Here is a 17725-nt window from a genome sequence, read left to right as displayed (position 1 = left end):
GAAGAATTAGTCGCATCACATTTTTCTGACGTTGTATCGTTGTGAGATGTGGAACCCGAATTATAGGTTCCATCCAAGCATTGCTGTTTGCTCGCCCAATAAACTTCTAACAATTCTCTTTAGATCCGAGTATTCCCTTTTAATTATCGCAATTGGATCCTCTTTATACTTAAATTGTTCGTTTGCCACTACATTTCTCACGGTTTTGGGTCTTTCAAAAATATAATAAGCGTTTGTAGTTAATATTAAAACGCTTCTTATACTTTGAGGAGGCCCAGGGTCTTCATTATCGGAATTACTCCCACTTAAAATCCCGGATAAATTGATCCCTGTTAATTCGGAAATACTTGAAGATATATCATTGCCTTTTTTATTCGATTCATCATTTTTTTTGCTTCTTTCCTTCTTCACATAATCTCTTAGCTCTTTAGTCTGTATAAATACATAGCAAGGATAAACCCCAATAATTCTTTCATTTCTTTCGTAATAATATGATAAAAAGAGCTCCACTCCCTTTGAAAAATGTAAGGTATTAACATGATCCATTAACTCAAAGACAAAAGAGCGTCTCAAAGGAAAATGTCTAAAAATTGTCTGAAATGTAAAACCCTCTACTACATAATATCTATATCTGGAAGATTTTTCCATAAGCAGAGATAGCGACTTAGAACTATATTGTCTCATTGACTCTCTTAATTTAATCATGGTTTCTGGCATTTCCTCCTTCTTTTCTTGTATGTATTTTCTAGAAAACATTAGCGGAATATGAGCCATGTATGTACCATGACTACTACCAATAGAAATCTGAATATCAAATAATACCATCTGTTGTAGACAGTTTAAAAGTAGAGGACTAATAAAATATCGAATAGACTTTTCTAGTCCATATTCATTTATTGATTCAACTCTAGAAAATTGAATATTTCCCAATAATTCCAACATTGAATATATTGCTTTACATAAGCAAGTGCAAAGTAGTTGCTCTTCTGGTTTTAAGTGCCTTCTTGTTGCTTGCTGTAATATATAGACAATGGCATCCAAAATTGAGTTAATAAACCAAAATCCAATATATAGAGGTATTAATAAATCCATAGATGCTGCATTAGTATTTGTTTCAAGCTCAAAAATATCACTTAAAATTATTAGGAACTTTGAAGCTACGTGGGATTCTAATAATCCACAACTTAGTACCAGCTTTGCAGTTCCATCCAAAATGTAAGGTTTCAGCATGACTTTCTTTGCATAACTTCTCAGTTTCAAGCTCGTATTTGATTTTATGCATACAAATATTATTCTCAAAAATGGTGCTACAGCGAGATGAATATTCACTGTTGCAGAAATAATGTTCTTCCAAACAGAGCCAGATCCTTCCAATTTATTTTGAGCTTTTACCGTTTCAGATGAACTTAAAGATGCAGAAGTTAAACTAATTGAGTTACTGGAGTTTGCACCTCCAATATTATCAAAACTTAAAGAATTAGAAACTTTTAAATCACTTTCTATAGATCCAGTAGTTAGCGGCCCATATTTGTTGTAGACGCCATGTAGAATATTCCTTGCTCTTGGATGGATAATAACTGTTTCCTCGTTAGGATTTGCTTCATAATCCAAATCTGCAACTTCTTCAATTTCAATATCAGAATCTGATAATGATAACATGCTTCCTTGATCATCGCTTCCTGAAAGCAAGGGCAAATTAGTTTCATTTTCAATTTCATCTTCTAATTCTTCGCCTACTACTTTACTGCCTTGGAAGTTAAGGATATTTCTCCATCCTTTGTTCTCTCTATCTCTTTCATTGTAATTTGTTGAATCATCATCTTCCTCCTCTTCAATTTTTTCTGAAACGCGTTTTTCTTTTGATAAAATGGACCCTTTTAATATTCCTGCCCAAGTATTTGCTGTTGAAATTACAGATTTTTTGTGATCAAAATTTTCAATTAAACCATTTGAAGATTCTTTGATATCCTTGAAAAAAATATCAATTAAATTTGATAAAAATAAGTAAACTCTAATAATTCCATCAGCTTCAACAAACATTTCGTCCTGAATTAATTTATCAGAAAACTCCATTTCATCCAAAAATAAAAGTTGTTCAATAAAAGGTTCTAAAGTTAAATCCCACATACTTGATTCCCTTGAAATAATATTCATAAAAATACTCTCCAATGTAGAGATTCCTTCAATAGGCGAGGTGGTCTCTTTCTGAAATTGCAATGCGTAATCAAGCTGTGACTTTTCAAGCTCAAATAATTCTTCATCAGAGACCCCAGTTAATACATCAGCCAATCTACATAAAACTCTGACTACAACCTTTTTTGAAGATGAAAGTCGGTTTTGACCTTTCAATGTACCCAACAATATATTAACAGACCTCCCTGGCCATGAAATTTCCAACGCAGTATCGGGATCAAAAGCAGCGAAATGCTTTTCCTCTTTTTTCAGAGAATATTCGAATAGGGACTGTATTTCAGAAGTTCTTAAGTATTCTCTAAAGCCTTTATATCTAGATAATGCTCTTATAACTCTAGAAGAAGAAAGAATTGAGAACATATCATGCGTCTGAACCTCATTTACATTGCTTAAGTGGTTAACTACAAGTTTAAAGGGGGAATTCAAAATAAATTGATTCCAGGAATATTTGAGACCTAGGAATATGATTAAACCAATGTCTTTTGCAAATGTTTCTTTGAAAATATGCCAATTACTACTATCTTTATTGTTTATTAGCCTGCGAATATAATTAAGTATATGCGTCCAAAGAGGTCCCAAAATACTAAATGTTAGATCGTTTTCAGAACTAGAAACATCTTTATTTTCAGACAAAGTAATATCATCTCCGTTTTCATCTTTTTTTATTCCATCCTTATTAAGCGACTCTATCTTTAAAAGTCTTAGTAATTCATTTATAGATATTGCATCCATTTCTGTGATATCTATCATAGAGAGTATCTGGATTGCTGAAATAGGAACCGATTCACCCGGAATCTCAAGTAGTCTCATAAAAAGAATACAATATCCTCTTTTATAAATCTCTTCAATTACTTTTGAGCAAATCCCTATTGTCTTATTCTTGAAAAGAAACACAATCATGTTCAGTATTGCTTGAATACTTTTTTGGACTTTTTCTGAGTTTGCATTTTTTAATATCTCCAATATACCTTCTGAAGAACTGTTTGAACCTTCAATATTTGAACTGTAAAATGAAACCATTTCTCTAAAATATTGGTTTCCGTTTAGAAATTCTAACTGAGGATTTAAAAAATCCATTTGTTGGATAATGTAGTTGAGAACTTGAAATGATTCGCCATTACCAAATATTCTAAATTGAGTTCCAAGTGGCATGTTTCCATTGTATATGTTGAGAGCTTTCCCTATCAGCGATGAACTTTCAGATATTGGGATATATTGTATAGATTCAACTTGCTCATTTCTATTGCAGATACTTAATAACGTGGCCATACAAGCAAATACAACATCCGGATCACCAAATGGAATTTCTTTTATTGGTATTAACATCCAATCAATAAGATGAAAATTGACAATCATTTGCATTAAAGCCACTTTGCTAGATTCAACAAAGCAATTTACAGTTTGAATCACCTCTGAACATAATATCGATGTCTTTTCATCAAATTTTGATGTGAGTCCACTGGATAAAAATTCAGACAGTATTGGCATTAGAAAATTTGAGTGCAATCCTAAATCAACACAGGCTTTTGACGCCTTTTCAGAAGCTAAACAACAATTCCGGATTATTTTTAGGTAGAAAATAATTAATGTCTGCTGGAAGTCTGTAAATTTGACAAAATCTGGTAGAATGTTTGAGCTCAAAGTCTCTTTCTGCTTGCCTTTGTAAATAGTCTGCTGTTTATTGCGTTTTTTTGAAAGTAATTTAGCAATCTTGTGGATTGAAAATGAGTCTCCTCTTCCAAGCTGACCAGATGCAGAAATCTCACGAGAAATATAATCAAGTGCCTGGTCAGACAATATATGTTCAGTTGATGACCATCTGAAAAATTGCTCATTTTTTGGTATATTTACTGTTAATGATTGACCTTGGTTTCCCATCTCTCCATATCCACCTTTATTTATGTTTGCAGGAGTTGAATAAAGATATAAAGTAATTAGTGTTCCAGCAAGATCCATGGGAACTCCATAACCTGATAATATGATTGCATTATCTTTGTAAAGAGAAACTAGTGCCAAAATAGACATTAATGGTCTATGAAACTCCGTTCTAACATAAGATGAGGTATAATCCAGTATCAATCCCATGTGGTCATTTAGTGCCATTGCTAATAGCCTGCTGTGTGGAAGAATCGACATAGATGCAAATACTGTTTGCACTATAGGATCTGAAAAATGCCGACCTTTAAGAGCTGGGAAAACTAAAGTACTTATTATATAACTAACTTCACTTTGAACATCTTTCTTATTCATAAGACCTCCAAGTAGCCTGGAAACTCCAATTGCAAGGCCTCCTGATGGTATATGAATTAGTCTGACTAATGCAGTTAATAGCCAAATTCTGCAAAAGTCAGAACTTTGAGTAATTGGGTTTTCTTCCTGCCGGTCAATTGCTAATGCAAAAAGTTCCAAAAATCTTTCAGTTTCTCTGGCTCTATCACTAGGTAGTCTCGCAGAAGGACTGAATACTTTGATAAACCTTCTTGCTTCAAAAGGATCGATATCACCTAAGTCACCTCCGTAGTCAGTTGTCCATGGCTTCATGGTTTCATTGTAAATACTCTCTGACCCTTGAAGAATATTGGCACAAAGCTGGATAGTTGGCCCCTCATCAATTAAATATTCAAGTAACTCTATTAGTATGTCAATACGCCCATAATTAGTGCTACTTACATTTCCAAGTTCTAGGATCTTTGTAGCATCATATCTACTCCCTTGTCTTAATTCATAAACATCATCATAGTTATTAATAAGGCTGAAGTCAAAATTCATATTTCTCTTCCTTTGCAAAGCTGTCAGCTCACGACCATTGAGATATCTTAAATTAGGCAAGCAAGAGATTATTAATGATTGGTATTCCGGGAAAATACTACAAAATGGATTTCCTTGAATGGAAAATTCTCTTATAGAATCTTTAAACATCAAAGCTAGCCTTCCTAAGGTACTTGGCAATATATTTATGTTGTTATATGACAAATCTAACCGTCTTAACTTATTACAATTACTTATGTTCTTCCAAGCTTCCTTACCAGAACAATTAATTTGAATATTGTTATTGGAAAGATTAAGATACATAAGATTTTCTAAACATGTTAAATCAGGTAATTCAGACAAATTGTTTGAGCTTAAATTGAGATTAATTAAATATGGTAGAGAAATTGGGTTCTCAAATTCCGAAATTTTGTTTCCCATCAAATTTAAGTTGATTAAGGAATAAAACCTCAAAGAGTCGTCCATACTAAACATGCCCTCTAAGCTAACCAAATCATTATTACTTAAGTCTATGGTCTCAATTTCACTCAAATTTAGGTATTTGTTCATCAAACCATCTGATGTACCTCTAAGAGTTGTCAGTTTAAAATTTTGACCACTAAAATCTAAAACCTTATGACTTTTGTATTTCCACCCTTCGCCAAGGAGTTCACGAAACTCATACTTGGAAAGTTCGGTCACATATTCTGTCGTTTTCTTTTGTACTTGCATTATTATTGCAGCATTTTATTATAAAAATGCCTCTTAAAATCCCACAGATTGCTTTTCAGTTTCCCATGCAAATAACAAAAAAAACACACTTACCGCCATTAAAATTATTTTTTTTTATGGCCTACATGACCGCCACCCGATACTTTGGCGGCACTGTTTTGGCGGTGTCCATGCAAAATAAATCTGAATAGACAGTGCGAAAAGAAATAAAGACATGTTAAAAGCTCAATGCAATCATTAATGCTCTTGAATTGATCGATAGATTATTTGATCTTGACATTATCAAGAAGGGTAACTGTTTTTTGTTGCAGAATTTTGTGAATCAACGGTTATAGTTATCAAGGTCAAATTATTTTACGATCGGTAAAATAACTGAACGTCAAGTAAAGAAAGCCAGATAAAATTAGGAAAAATTACTTCAAACTGAAGGTAGGGATTGAAATAAAAAGAACAGGTCTGGTACTTAAATTATGTAAAAAAAAGAATAACAATAACTATTAAACTGTAAGTTAATTGTTAGATTAATATTTAAGACTAATAATTATTTGGAAATAGACCAAGACAATAGTTTATTCAACATTTTTGCTTATTGTTGATTTATAGACAAGTGATTTGAATAAATAGTTTTTTGTGAATATCACTTTTTATTCAAAAGAAAATGGGTTGTACTCCTTCTAAAGGGAAAGTTGAATTTACTTCGCGGAAGCGTGAGGAAAACGAAAAGGAAGTAGAAATTAAATCAGTAGAAATTAAAAATGACCTACAAGCAACTCCTGGAATGTTCATTACATCAAAAAAAGGCCATCTATCAGAAATGTATCAAAGAGTTAAAAAACTAGGTTCTGGAGCTTATGGAGAAGTGTTATTGTGCAGAGACAAGGTAACTCATGTAGAGAGAGCCATAAAAATTATCCGAAAAACTTCAGTTAGTACCTCTTCAAATTCTAAGTTATTGGAGGAGGTTGCAGTATTAAAATTGTTAGATCATCCAAATATTATGAAGCTATACGATTTTTTTGAAGATAAAAGAAATTATTATCTTGTTATGGAATGTTACAAGGGTGGAGAGTTATTTGATGAAATTATTCATAGGATGAAATTTAATGAAGTTGATGCAGCAGTCATTATCAAGCAAGTATTGAGTGGCGTTACATATTTACATAAACACAACATAGTTCATAGAGATTTAAAGCCTGAAAATCTTTTATTGGAATCAAAGGAAAAAGACGCATTGATTAAAATTGTTGACTTTGGTCTTTCAGCCGTTTTTGAAAACCAGAAAAAAATGAAAGAACGCCTAGGCACTGCATACTATATTGCTCCTGAAGTCCTCAGGAAAAAATATGATGAAAAATGTGATGTTTGGTCAATTGGTGTAATATTATTCATTCTATTAGCAGGTTATCCTCCATTTGGGGGGCAAACAGATCAAGAGATACTCAGGAAAGTCGAAAAGGGTAAATACACATTTGATTCACCCGAATGGAAGAATGTTTCTGAAGGTGCAAAGGATTTAATTAAACAGATGCTTCAATTTGACTCTCAAAGAAGAATTTCCGCTCAGCAAGCCCTAGAACATCCATGGATCAAGGAGATGTGCAGTAAGAAAGAATCAGGTATTGAGCTACCAAGCCTTGCTAATGCTATTGAGAATATGCGTAAATTCCAGAATTCCCAAAAGCTTGCGCAGGCAGCTCTACTTTATATGGCTTCAAAACTAACTTCTCAAGAGGAAACAAAAGAGCTAACAGATATTTTTAGACATATAGACAAAAATGGCGATGGGCAGCTTGATCGTCAAGAACTAATTGATGGGTATTCAAAGTTATCTGGAGAAGAGGTTGCAGTATTTGATTTACCTCAGATTGAAAGTGAAGTAGATACAATTCTAGGCGCTGCAGACTTTGATAGAAATGGTTACATCGACTATTCAGAGTTTGTTACTGTTGCAATGGATCGAAAATCTTTATTAAGTAAAGATAAGTTGGAGTCAGCTTTTCAAAAATTCGATCAAGACGGGAATGGTAAGATAAGTGTAGATGAACTTGCCTCAGTTTTTGGATTAGATCATTTGGAAAGTAAAACATGGAAAGAAATGATATCTGGAATAGATTCAAACAATGATGGCGATGTTGATTTTGAGGAATTCTGTAAAATGATACAGAAGCTCTGTTCTAATAATGAACCCCAGCTCAAAAAAAATTAGTTAATATTCTGTTTCTAATATTAATGGCTCTTTTAACGGATCTTTTTTATATATTGTATTTTTTTCTTGATAGACATTTTCAATCATTTCAGTCTAATTTTCTCATCCTTTATTATTTTAATTTAAATTGGGTTTTTGTTAATCAAAATAATTATATAATATTCTCTCCTAAATCGATGTGACAGATTTACCAAAAATATTTCTACAACTTGCAGAATAAAATTATTAGCCAGAAATTATTATTCTCTTTAAATTAACTCTTTTTTAATAATAAGTCCCTGAAAACTTAGTCTTAAATATAAATTAATTCAATGATTATAACATTTCTCAACTTTAGTCGCCAATTATGATCAAGACAGTAAAGCGATACATTCCAAATCATTACAAATACATAACAAAAGTACATATTGGCATACAAACAAAAAATAAATAAAAATTAGTTATTAATCAAATAATGCCTGAAAGTGAGAAGTAGAAAATAGAGATAAAATATAAACTTTGTTTTGCCAAATGTTGAATTTGGCACTTAAAAATTCACACATTGAGAAATCATTTTATTAAAGTTATCATCTTAGTTTAATGTTACATTATATTATATTATATATATATATATATATAACTATGCGGAAATAAAGTTACTTTTGAAGCCCTGATGTTCTTTCATATCTTCAGCCTTTTCTTTTCTATCCAGTATAATGATTATTATGCCAATAATGAGCAGCGCAAGCGTACACACAATCAGAACACCTCTTATAGTCTTTTGTGGGCTAACAGAAAGAACAAGTGTCCAGTAGTGTGGAGCATCTATTGGGTTAAGTTGCGCAATTATTTGAGTGTTTGGAATGAGACCTGTCCAAATATTGGAGTAAGTAAACTGAGCACTTCCAGTATTCCATCTTGAAACTCCATCACTAAATAGTTGTCTATATTCTAAAATTGAATCACTTCCTGAAAGCAATTTTCTGTTGATATAGTTCGTTCCTACATATAGCTCTTCTATATAATTGTTCGTCTTTCCCAAACCAAATAGTACAAAAGGAGTTTGAAGAACTCTCCCCGTAGAATGAGACATTTGAGTTGCAGTCATTAAAATATCGTCTCCTACCAATCCAGTCATTCTGATTTTGACTGTAGCACCAAAAAATGTAGTTCCTACTTTTTTTGAATTTCCAGAGAGTTGTTTCGATATAACTGGGAAGTTTAATACAGAAACTTTAACAAAAAGATTAGGGTTATCTGATGACGCAATATTCAATGAAACTTTGGCTTTACCACTTTTTTCTGGGTAAGAAACTGAAATAATATCCAAATTTCCATCCTCGAAGAAGTCATAAAATGCTGCATAGTCAACTGAAAAATTGGTAGATGTTGATATCGAGCTTGAGACAACAAATCTTCTGTAGAGAGGATCTCCGTTTTGGATAATGTCATTATTTGTTAAAAACCCGGACAACCATTGAGATGCATACTTAAACATTTTTGATATTTTTTCATACAGGTTGGCCCTTTTCTTTTAAACTTAAAGTATTAGAATTACTTGATTTTATGTCATATCCATCCAAATTAAATTGAGCTAATGATTCGTTTGTTTTGTTAACCATCGTTCTTTCAATAGGTAAGTTTTCAATAAGTTTTGTTTGCCTTGTTCCATTCCCAAACTTTAATATTACGAGTATATCTGGATATCCGTCCAGATTAAAGTCTCCCACATTGATTTCTACCTGATTGTTTTCATTTATTGCCCATTGCATGGATGATTCTTTAATGGATTTATTATTCGGAAAAAATGAAAAAAAAGATGCAACTTGGTTGGCAATATTGTTTTTCTGAGAATACTCTAACCTTTCATCAATAGAATTATTATTAAATGTTTTATTTTGAGCATTGATTTCATCAATAATACTATCTGAAATGGCTGAAACAGTAAAATCATTGAAAAACGACCCCATTGAATGGCTGTCAATCTTCTTTCCTCCAAATAGTGATGAAAAGAATCCAACTGCATTTTTATTACTATCGTATGATTCAAGTTCCTGAAATATAAGTTTAATGTCTTCATCAGTAAAGCTATGAATTTTAAATGGAGATGCAGAACAATACATATTCGGACTCCTGCACTTAATAGTAAATTCACTATCGCTTTCCTTAATATTGTTTTTATATATGGAAAAACCAAATTGATTTGTACTAGTACAGTCTTTATATTCGTGGATATTTGGAATAAAAACCAGACGGCTTTTTGACTCGCACCCAAAATTACCTAGGTGGCAAACAGGCACAATAAGATCTGTAGTTCCATCTCTATTAAAATCTGAGTACGAAATACCTAATGCACCAATAGGCAGTATTGCCAAACCTAATTTATTATTTTTTTGATTCTGATGGAAATATCTTCTGAAAACTGAAATATCTCCAATTATTTCATTTGTCCAAATCTCTAAACCTTTCCTAACTGGAGAGTCAAAATCGTTATATTCTGTATTTGGATCTTCATAATAAACTTCAAGAACTAAATCTGATCTACAATCTCCATCCATATCTACAAACGCTGATGAATGGCCTTTAACCAAGCGGCCATAGCTATAATTTGATGATTCAAGATCCACCCATTGACTAATCTCATTTCCCCACTCATATTTTTTTAAAAATATTTTATCAGGTAAATTATAATTTTCAGAGCTTTTTTTATCAAAAGCAGATTCGATATTATTTTCATTTACCCAAACAAATCTTTTCCCATTGTCAGATTCTCCAAGTAAATCCAGCATTCCATCTCCATTGATATCAATTGCTAAAGGGTCAACCACAGAAAACTCGCTTTCCTGTGAAACCCATACGTTTTCTAGCTCCATGCTTCTAGGATTGTAAGAAAATAGCATCAACCCAATTTTATCGCGTTTGTTACTTTTGATATTTTGCTCTTTGTAAAATGTTACCATAATATCAACCTTACCATTTCCTGTCCAGTCTGCGGCTATTAACGATGCCAATTTACCATCAAAATTCGCCATGGGACCATTATAAAACTCTCCTTCAGTATTATTCCAAAGCAAGACTTTAATTTTTTTCTCTTGCTCATTAAATACTACTATATCTGTGAATTTGTCGCCATTAAAGTCCACAAAACTTTTAATTTTGCCAGGAACCTCAGGGAAATTAAACTTATCCAGGCGATTTATGCCCGAAGAGTTCGATTTAAATGGCATTTGTGAATGTAGCCATTCTAGATTCCACGTTGAATATACATTTGATAAGCACAGTATTATCAGAAAAATATTTCCCAACAAAACTTTCCAAAAAGTGCTAAACTTCCTCCTTGGAAGTATCATTAATTACCATACCCTTTTGTTAAATCCCACTTGCAAATGATTTTTGAGTACTTTCACTTAACTTTGCGTAATCATAAAAACATTCACATAAATTAGTAAAACCCGCCATTATTCAATTCCTTAGATTTAACTAAAATACATGTAAATTACTTCTATTTGCAAAATTAAGAAACTAATCGATGGATTCCCTCAATATTCTGAATTTAGCATCACTATAAATTTTAATTAATCGTTTTATTCTTAAGTTACTACTATTGTTGGAAAGGGGTTTTTGAATTATTTCATCTACCACAATATATATAAAACATACTGGACAAGTTCGGATATTGAAGATTATATAACATGTGGCCCTCTATGCTACTTCAATCTATAGGATTGTTCATATTTTAAATATGACGCAACTTTAGCAACTTTGCGTTAAAATAATCCGTTTTTTAATAATAGTCGGTTAACGCATAGTTCTTACTGAAATTCATTTCTATTAATATTAACTTAATATCAACCTTCTAACAACTAAATAAAAAGTTGATTTAATTTTAATTAGAAATATTTTTTTGGGGGTGTTTTAATACATTTTCAAAGGTGGGGATAAGAAAAAAGGTGAGGGAAAAGTTGAGGCTTACCACAAGGGAGAAAATATTGCGGTAGGTTCAAAAATTATTACCTTTCCAAAGTATAGCTGGGCAAGAAAGATATCTTTTTATTTGAATGAAATAGAGAAATGTCAGAAAATTTACCCGTGTGTACAGAGTTATTTGACACTCCATGGGTATTTGGGAATTATGAGGTTACAATTGATCAGAATATAGGCAAGTATTATACATGAATTATTCATTAACAAATATTCATCGAAAAACAATAGGCAGTAGAAAGACTCAGGAAGATCGTTTTTGTATTTGCAACAAACTGATAAATGGGCATGATGATGTCTGTTTTTTTGGTGTTTTCGATGGTACAGTAGGTAAGTTTAGTATAATTATTTATTCGCAAATTGTCAATATTAATTCTGTAGGAGAATTTGCATCAAATAATATTAAAGATATAATCATTCCTGCCATGTTGAGCACTCCAATATGGTAAGTTAATTTGCCCATTAGTTCTTGCTATTTAAACGGTTTTCAATCACCATAAAATATAGGAAGTTAATTGTCGAACACATAGAAAAAGGGGATTTAAAATTAACTGAAGAGTTTAAGAATATTTTGAGAGATTTGATGGTAACCACATTTAAAAAAGCTGATAGTATACTTATTGAGAAGTGCAAAGCCGAAGAGAAACATTATTCTTCTTGCACGGGAGTTGTATTATTGTTTATTAAAGATATACTAGTGAATGCACATATTGGTGACTCACGCTCTGTTGCGTGTACTTATTCGAACTCTATCAACTTGGCACAGTTTCTAACAATTGATCACAAACCTGACCAACCGCTGGAATATCGAAGAATTGTAGAAAATGGTGGTTCAGTTGAATACCTACAAAACCACAATAACAAACCATTTCTTAGGGGTGGAGACTTTACCCGGAGAAGAGCAAGAGGTGAAACTCCAATGCAACTACAATATTCTAGAGCGTTTGGAGGTAAAGACCTTAAGCCATATGGGCTCAGTTGTGTTCCTGATATTTCTATTATTGGTTTAAATCAAAATAATAGACTATTTATTATCGCAACCGATGGAATTTGGGATTTGCTTTCAGCCCAACAAAGCTGTGACTTGTCTTTTTACTCGCAAGAACTTGGAATACAACCTGCGAGGTACCTTGTAAACGCAGTGCTTGAAGAAACACGCAATAGAAATACAAATTGCGACAACCTCACAGCAATATGTATTATGTACATAAAAAGTTGAATTCCCTTCGCTGATACTCGGAGCTTTTCTATTAATACTCGCAACTAAAACATAAGTGAATCGCAGTTCATCTTAATATTAGAAGATTCTTTAAATGAGTAGTTACGCGATATTACTATTGCAGATGCAGTTACATACAAAAAATTTAGCTTTATAAATAGGTATAAATAAACAAATATAACTAGCAATAGGAATTACTTAGAGTACATTGGTAATTTCTATCAATTATTTTTTTTTTTATTTTATTTCTATCGTCGAGGGAGAAACATTTTTCGTTCCGATTGTTAGTGCTTGGCGCTAAGGCGTATTGCATCTCTTTTCATATTACAATATTTATTAAAAGAGATAAATTGTTTGAAGCAAAATGTCAGGTCAGAGAGCAAATACACTGCATAACCTGAAGGTATATATCATTGGCGATGAGGACACCGTTGCTGGATTTCTGCTAACAGGTATTGGAGCCAGGGATCCTCAAGGGAAAACGAATTTTTTAATAGTTGACTCAAAAACTCCTCAATCTCAAATTGAGGAAACTTTCAAAGACTTTATAAGCCAACAGGACTGTGGAATACTGATGATTAATCAAACTATTGCTGAAGAAATTCGATACCTTGTTAATACTCATGACAAAATCATTCCTACAATATTAGAAGTTCCAAGTAAAGACAAACCATATGACGCAGCTAAAGATTCTGTAATGCAAAGAATTAAGCTATTTTACGGCGGTTCTCTTCCAGAGTAAAATATATTAAAGCACTAGCAGTTTACCTTTTTAAGTGATTAATTAGGATACAATTCTAATTTTAGATACATTAACCTTAGAGAATAAATAGTACCTATTAAACATTTCAATAATTAAATTTTTAATTTCTTTTAATTATTTTCTGTATTATAGCAATAATTACCCTGATATACTCTTTTACAGACATTTAATGTGTTCTCTTTCCTATTTTTATTTTGAACAAGAATTGGTATAGCAGAAGAATTTGCGATTAAAAAGTTCAAGATTGCGCCGTATCTAGTTTTGCATTTGTTGACTCTATTTTGAATCCTTTTAGATTCTGAATGGAGTATCTCCCCTAGCCAATGGTTATCGTCTTGAATATCTTTTATTAAGTCGCTAATTAATATATGTTTCTTAGAGTTACCGTTTGAGTTGTTATCTGAGAATATCCATGAATTAGGATCATCTCTTCTGTTGAAGCTCAAAACAAACTGCTTATTATCTAAATAAATCTTCGGTTTATCATCTTCAAAATTCATTAAAAAATTCTTTACTTGATGTGAAGGAACGCTTGAAAAGCAATTTATCATTGTTTTACTTTTTTCTTTAATTGAATTAAAAAGCAAATTTGCATTTGCTTTCTCTGTATTATTATTGTAGGGAAAAAGTGTTCCGCTAAGTAAAGGCCCCATCATATTAATCAATTCAGGTAAAAATAAATTGTTCTCTGAAATTCCAGAGTCCATTGTGAATGTTTAGAATAATGTAATATGCTTCTAATTCTTTGTTATTCTTGATCTTGTGTATACGTGTATGTAAATTATTTAAAAATATATATATATAAATATTTATATATTTGAATTATTAAACTTTATTAAAAGTATGAAATTAGTTAAGTACTCCAAGATTATTTGAAATATTAAGTTTATTTTTAAAAATAATTAAATATAATATTGAAATTTGAATTATTTATTTATTAAAAATATTACATGAAAAACGTATTTATCACATAATCTGCATATTGCAAGTGGCCGCCACGCAATCTTCAAAATGAGAAGACCAAATATTCAGAAGTGAAAAAAATATAAATTAACTAATCGAAAATATTCACTAAAATAATAGTTTAAAAAAAATAATCAGTATTTCCAATAATATACAAGCTATCAAAAAGTTTATTAACTTTAAAAAAATCTTGTTCTTAATACTTTTTTCTGCTTTTGAAATTTGTTGGTATGCGTTTTCCACCCTTAACAACACATTATCAATATTGAAATCTATTCTGTCTATTAAAGAGCCCTGCTCAACAACCATCGATGACATTTCCTTGAAAATGGAATTGAGTTCTGCAATACTTCTTGTTATTTTAGTAATTTCCTTTAAAAATATGAGTTAATCGTCATTATTATATTCACAACTTACCTCGATATTAAAACCATTTGCATCTTTAAAAATGAATTCCTTGCTCTGATTATTTGTTTGAGAACAAGAATAACTAGTTTTAGTGAATTCTTGTTCTCCTACGACAGAATCTTCAAAATTTGTTTGAACTCCATCTAGACGGTTAATATAATTTTTTTGTAATTCTGACATATAATTTTTTTGTATAAATTTGAACTGCTGAGATAAAGGATTTAGTTCATTTGCAATACTTATTTCAGCATTTTTCCTCAAAATCATATAGTTAATTAAACTTTTATTGCAAGGTAAATTTTCTTTGCTTTCAGCAGGTGAGTTTGAAATAGATTGGGCTAGATTTTCAATTCGTTTAAATAATTTACAAATAGAATATGTCAATGAATCCACCTCAATTTCAAATAATCTCATTGTATTATCCTTCAGGACGCACATGAGCCTCTTTTGTTGAGTTTTTTGTAAAAGTGATATTAATTCTTTTGCTCTCGTTAGCTCCTCCTGTGCCTCAAGGTGTAAGTCAACCCAAAAAGGTGGTAAATTATTGCTTTTCATCTCAATAATAGCGTTATCCCTATTATCAGCATTTTTATTAAATTCGCTTAAATCTGAAAATTACCCCGTTTTTTTTTTTATATTTCATATTTTTATTAATTAACAATTACCTTTATTGATTGAAGATGATCTGTTATTATTGAATAAACCAAAAAGATCAACCCGTCTTTTATACTCAGTTCTGAACCTCAAATAAAGATGTGTTAGATCAACTACTGAATTAATTGGCATGTTCAGTAATAATTAATAGAAAAATGTAGTAAATCATGGGCGATGGCGCCAGCCATATGCAAAGTTACAAAAAAAATTATTTGCTACGCTACAATGAGATCTAAATTAGTCAGTTCAACTGTATTTGATTCTTCATCAATTTTATAGTGTATTTCAAATGAATCTATTCTAATCTGATATATCCCGCCATACTAAAAGTTTATTATTAATGAGTAATCTTTAAAGCAAATATACTTACCTCATTTATTTTCCTTTGTCTGCATCTTACATCATAGGATAGAGATTGAGTTACAGTCTCGAGAAATTCTATCCTTGATTTAAAAAATATAAATGGCCATTTGCCCCCAAAAGACCTCAGTTCATTAAGCTTTTTTTCGTGCATGTTAATTTTTTCTTGTGAAAGCAAACCATTTTTTTCTGTTATTTTATCTAGCTTATTCAAAATTTCATTTGGGATAGAAACTTTAAATTGGCCTTCGATATTATCCAAGACCCATCTTGGGCACAATAATTCTTCCTTATCAATGATATCGCATATATGATAAGGTTTAATATCGATAATAGGTGTCCCATTAAGTAAATCTATCCCAGATATATATATGCGATTTCCAGAAATTGACTCAATCTTCACATTAGAGATGCCTATTCTATTAAGTCTATGTGGTGTCCTAGTGGAATATACTCCGGTTGATTTCCCATTCATTCCAGGAGGTCGTATTTTTGAATTTATTGTAATATCTTGAGGTACATCATCAAAAATAAATATAATCCATAAATGGCTAAATTCATCCAAACCGTAAATGAAATCTGAATTGAATTCAGGCAATAGTTGGATTACCCCACGTGAACTTGGAACTAATACAGATTGCCTTGGAATACCAAATTTTTCTGTCCAACAGCTATAACAATAGCCAATGGTCCGTACAGGAAAAAACTGAATATCATTTTTTGTAATAATGAGATCTTCCACTATTTTTTTATTGTAGACATCTGATACAATATAAAAATTAATGAAACCTCTGCTTCTGTTTTCTATTTTAAATCTGACTTCGGTATTATTCGGGTTTGAAGTTCCCTTAAATAAATAAATATCCGAATCCTCTCCTTGTTTAAAGTCATTTACTATTATCGCAACAATTTTTTCAATTAGCTTTTCTGATAAAAAATCAGCACTTAACTTTTCCTTTTTTAATTCAAACTCATCAGCATTACATTCCAATTTTAGCCATCTTTCCAATTTTATTATTATATTTGTCGATAAGTCTCCATACTCCCTCCGTTTTGGTGCAACTAAACGAATTTGCTCATTTAAAACTATATTACTTGGTATTTTAAAGTTGAGCTCCTATATAATTAAACGTTAGTTTAAAAATATTAGATATTTTCTAAACATACATCTATTAATAAATTTATTCCTTTGTAAATTACTTTTTTTAAGTAATTAGATAATTCGAGAATCATATTTGTTGAATTGAAAACAACGCTGCGCCATTAAAAACTTGATTGGTATGGTCAAAAAAAAAAAAAAAATAGTTTAAAGTAAAATTAAACTCCTAGCCTTTGAATAATTAATCTAGTTTGAAACCTCTTTTCTCTAAATTAGCTTGAGCTCTCAAAATATCTTCTGCAAGATCTGCTTTTCCATTAGATACGTTTGAAAATTGAAGTAAAGAAATTGAGATGGATATCACTGAATATAACCCAAAACCTAGCAAACAAACAAATGGAGACTATTAATTACAGTCAA

General features: G+C 31.3%; 8 protein-coding genes across 8 annotated transcripts; 3 read left to right on the top strand and 5 right to left on the bottom strand.

Moving 5' to 3' along the window:
- Nucleotides 1-60: 60 nt before the first annotated feature.
- Chro.50306 (testis specific leucine rich repeat protein) lies at nt 61-5673 on the bottom strand. Its single annotated transcript, XM_661929.1, has 1 exon — nt 61-5673. The coding sequence occupies one exon, from the start codon at nt 5671-5673 to the stop codon at nt 61-63; it is 5613 nt and encodes a 1870-aa protein (XP_667021.1).
- Nucleotides 5674-6331: 658 nt separating this feature from the next.
- Chro.50305 (calmodulin-domain protein kinase 1) lies at nt 6332-7879 on the top strand. Its single annotated transcript, XM_661928.1, has 1 exon — nt 6332-7879. One exon carries the CDS (start codon nt 6332-6334, stop codon nt 7877-7879), a length of 1548 nt encoding a protein of 515 aa, XP_667020.1.
- A 1490-nt stretch (nt 7880-9369) lies between these two features.
- On the bottom strand, nt 9370-11208 carry Chro.50304 (hypothetical protein). The annotated part of the gene is made up of 1 exon (XM_661927.1): nt 9370-11208. One exon carries the CDS (start codon nt 11206-11208, stop codon nt 9370-9372), a length of 1839 nt encoding a protein of 612 aa, XP_667019.1.
- A 1214-nt stretch (nt 11209-12422) lies between these two features.
- Chro.50303 (serine-threonine phosophatase 2C) lies at nt 12423-13058 on the top strand. The annotated part of the gene is made up of 1 exon (XM_661926.1): nt 12423-13058. The coding sequence occupies one exon, from the start codon at nt 12423-12425 to the stop codon at nt 13056-13058; it is 636 nt and encodes a 211-aa protein (XP_667018.1).
- Nucleotides 13059-13422: 364 nt separating this feature from the next.
- Chro.50302 (vacuolar ATP synthase subunit F) lies at nt 13423-13800 on the top strand. Its single annotated transcript, XM_661925.1, has 1 exon — nt 13423-13800. One exon carries the CDS (start codon nt 13423-13425, stop codon nt 13798-13800), a length of 378 nt encoding a protein of 125 aa, XP_667017.1.
- A 131-nt stretch (nt 13801-13931) lies between these two features.
- On the bottom strand, nt 13932-14528 carry Chro.50301 (hypothetical protein). The annotated part of the gene is made up of 1 exon (XM_661924.1): nt 13932-14528. One exon carries the CDS (start codon nt 14526-14528, stop codon nt 13932-13934), a length of 597 nt encoding a protein of 198 aa, XP_667016.1.
- A 643-nt stretch (nt 14529-15171) lies between these two features.
- Nucleotides 15172-15747, bottom strand: Chro.50300 (hypothetical protein). The annotated part of the gene is made up of 1 exon (XM_661923.1): nt 15172-15747. One exon carries the CDS (start codon nt 15745-15747, stop codon nt 15172-15174), a length of 576 nt encoding a protein of 191 aa, XP_667015.1.
- A 436-nt stretch (nt 15748-16183) lies between these two features.
- Nucleotides 16184-16681, bottom strand: Chro.50299 (Nef associated protein 1). Its single annotated transcript, XM_661922.1, has 1 exon — nt 16184-16681. One exon carries the CDS (start codon nt 16679-16681, stop codon nt 16184-16186), a length of 498 nt encoding a protein of 165 aa, XP_667014.1.
- Nucleotides 16682-17725: the final 1044 nt, after the last annotated feature.

The sequence above is a fragment of the Cryptosporidium hominis genome (genome assembly GCF_000006425.1).
Source record: "Cryptosporidium hominis TU502 chromosome 5 CHRO015090, whole genome shotgun sequence".
Taxonomy (NCBI): Eukaryota; Apicomplexa; class Conoidasida; order Eucoccidiorida; family Cryptosporidiidae; genus Cryptosporidium; species Cryptosporidium hominis.
Note: the sequence above shows the minus strand (reverse complement) of the source record. Positions and strands in the feature narration are given on the sequence as shown.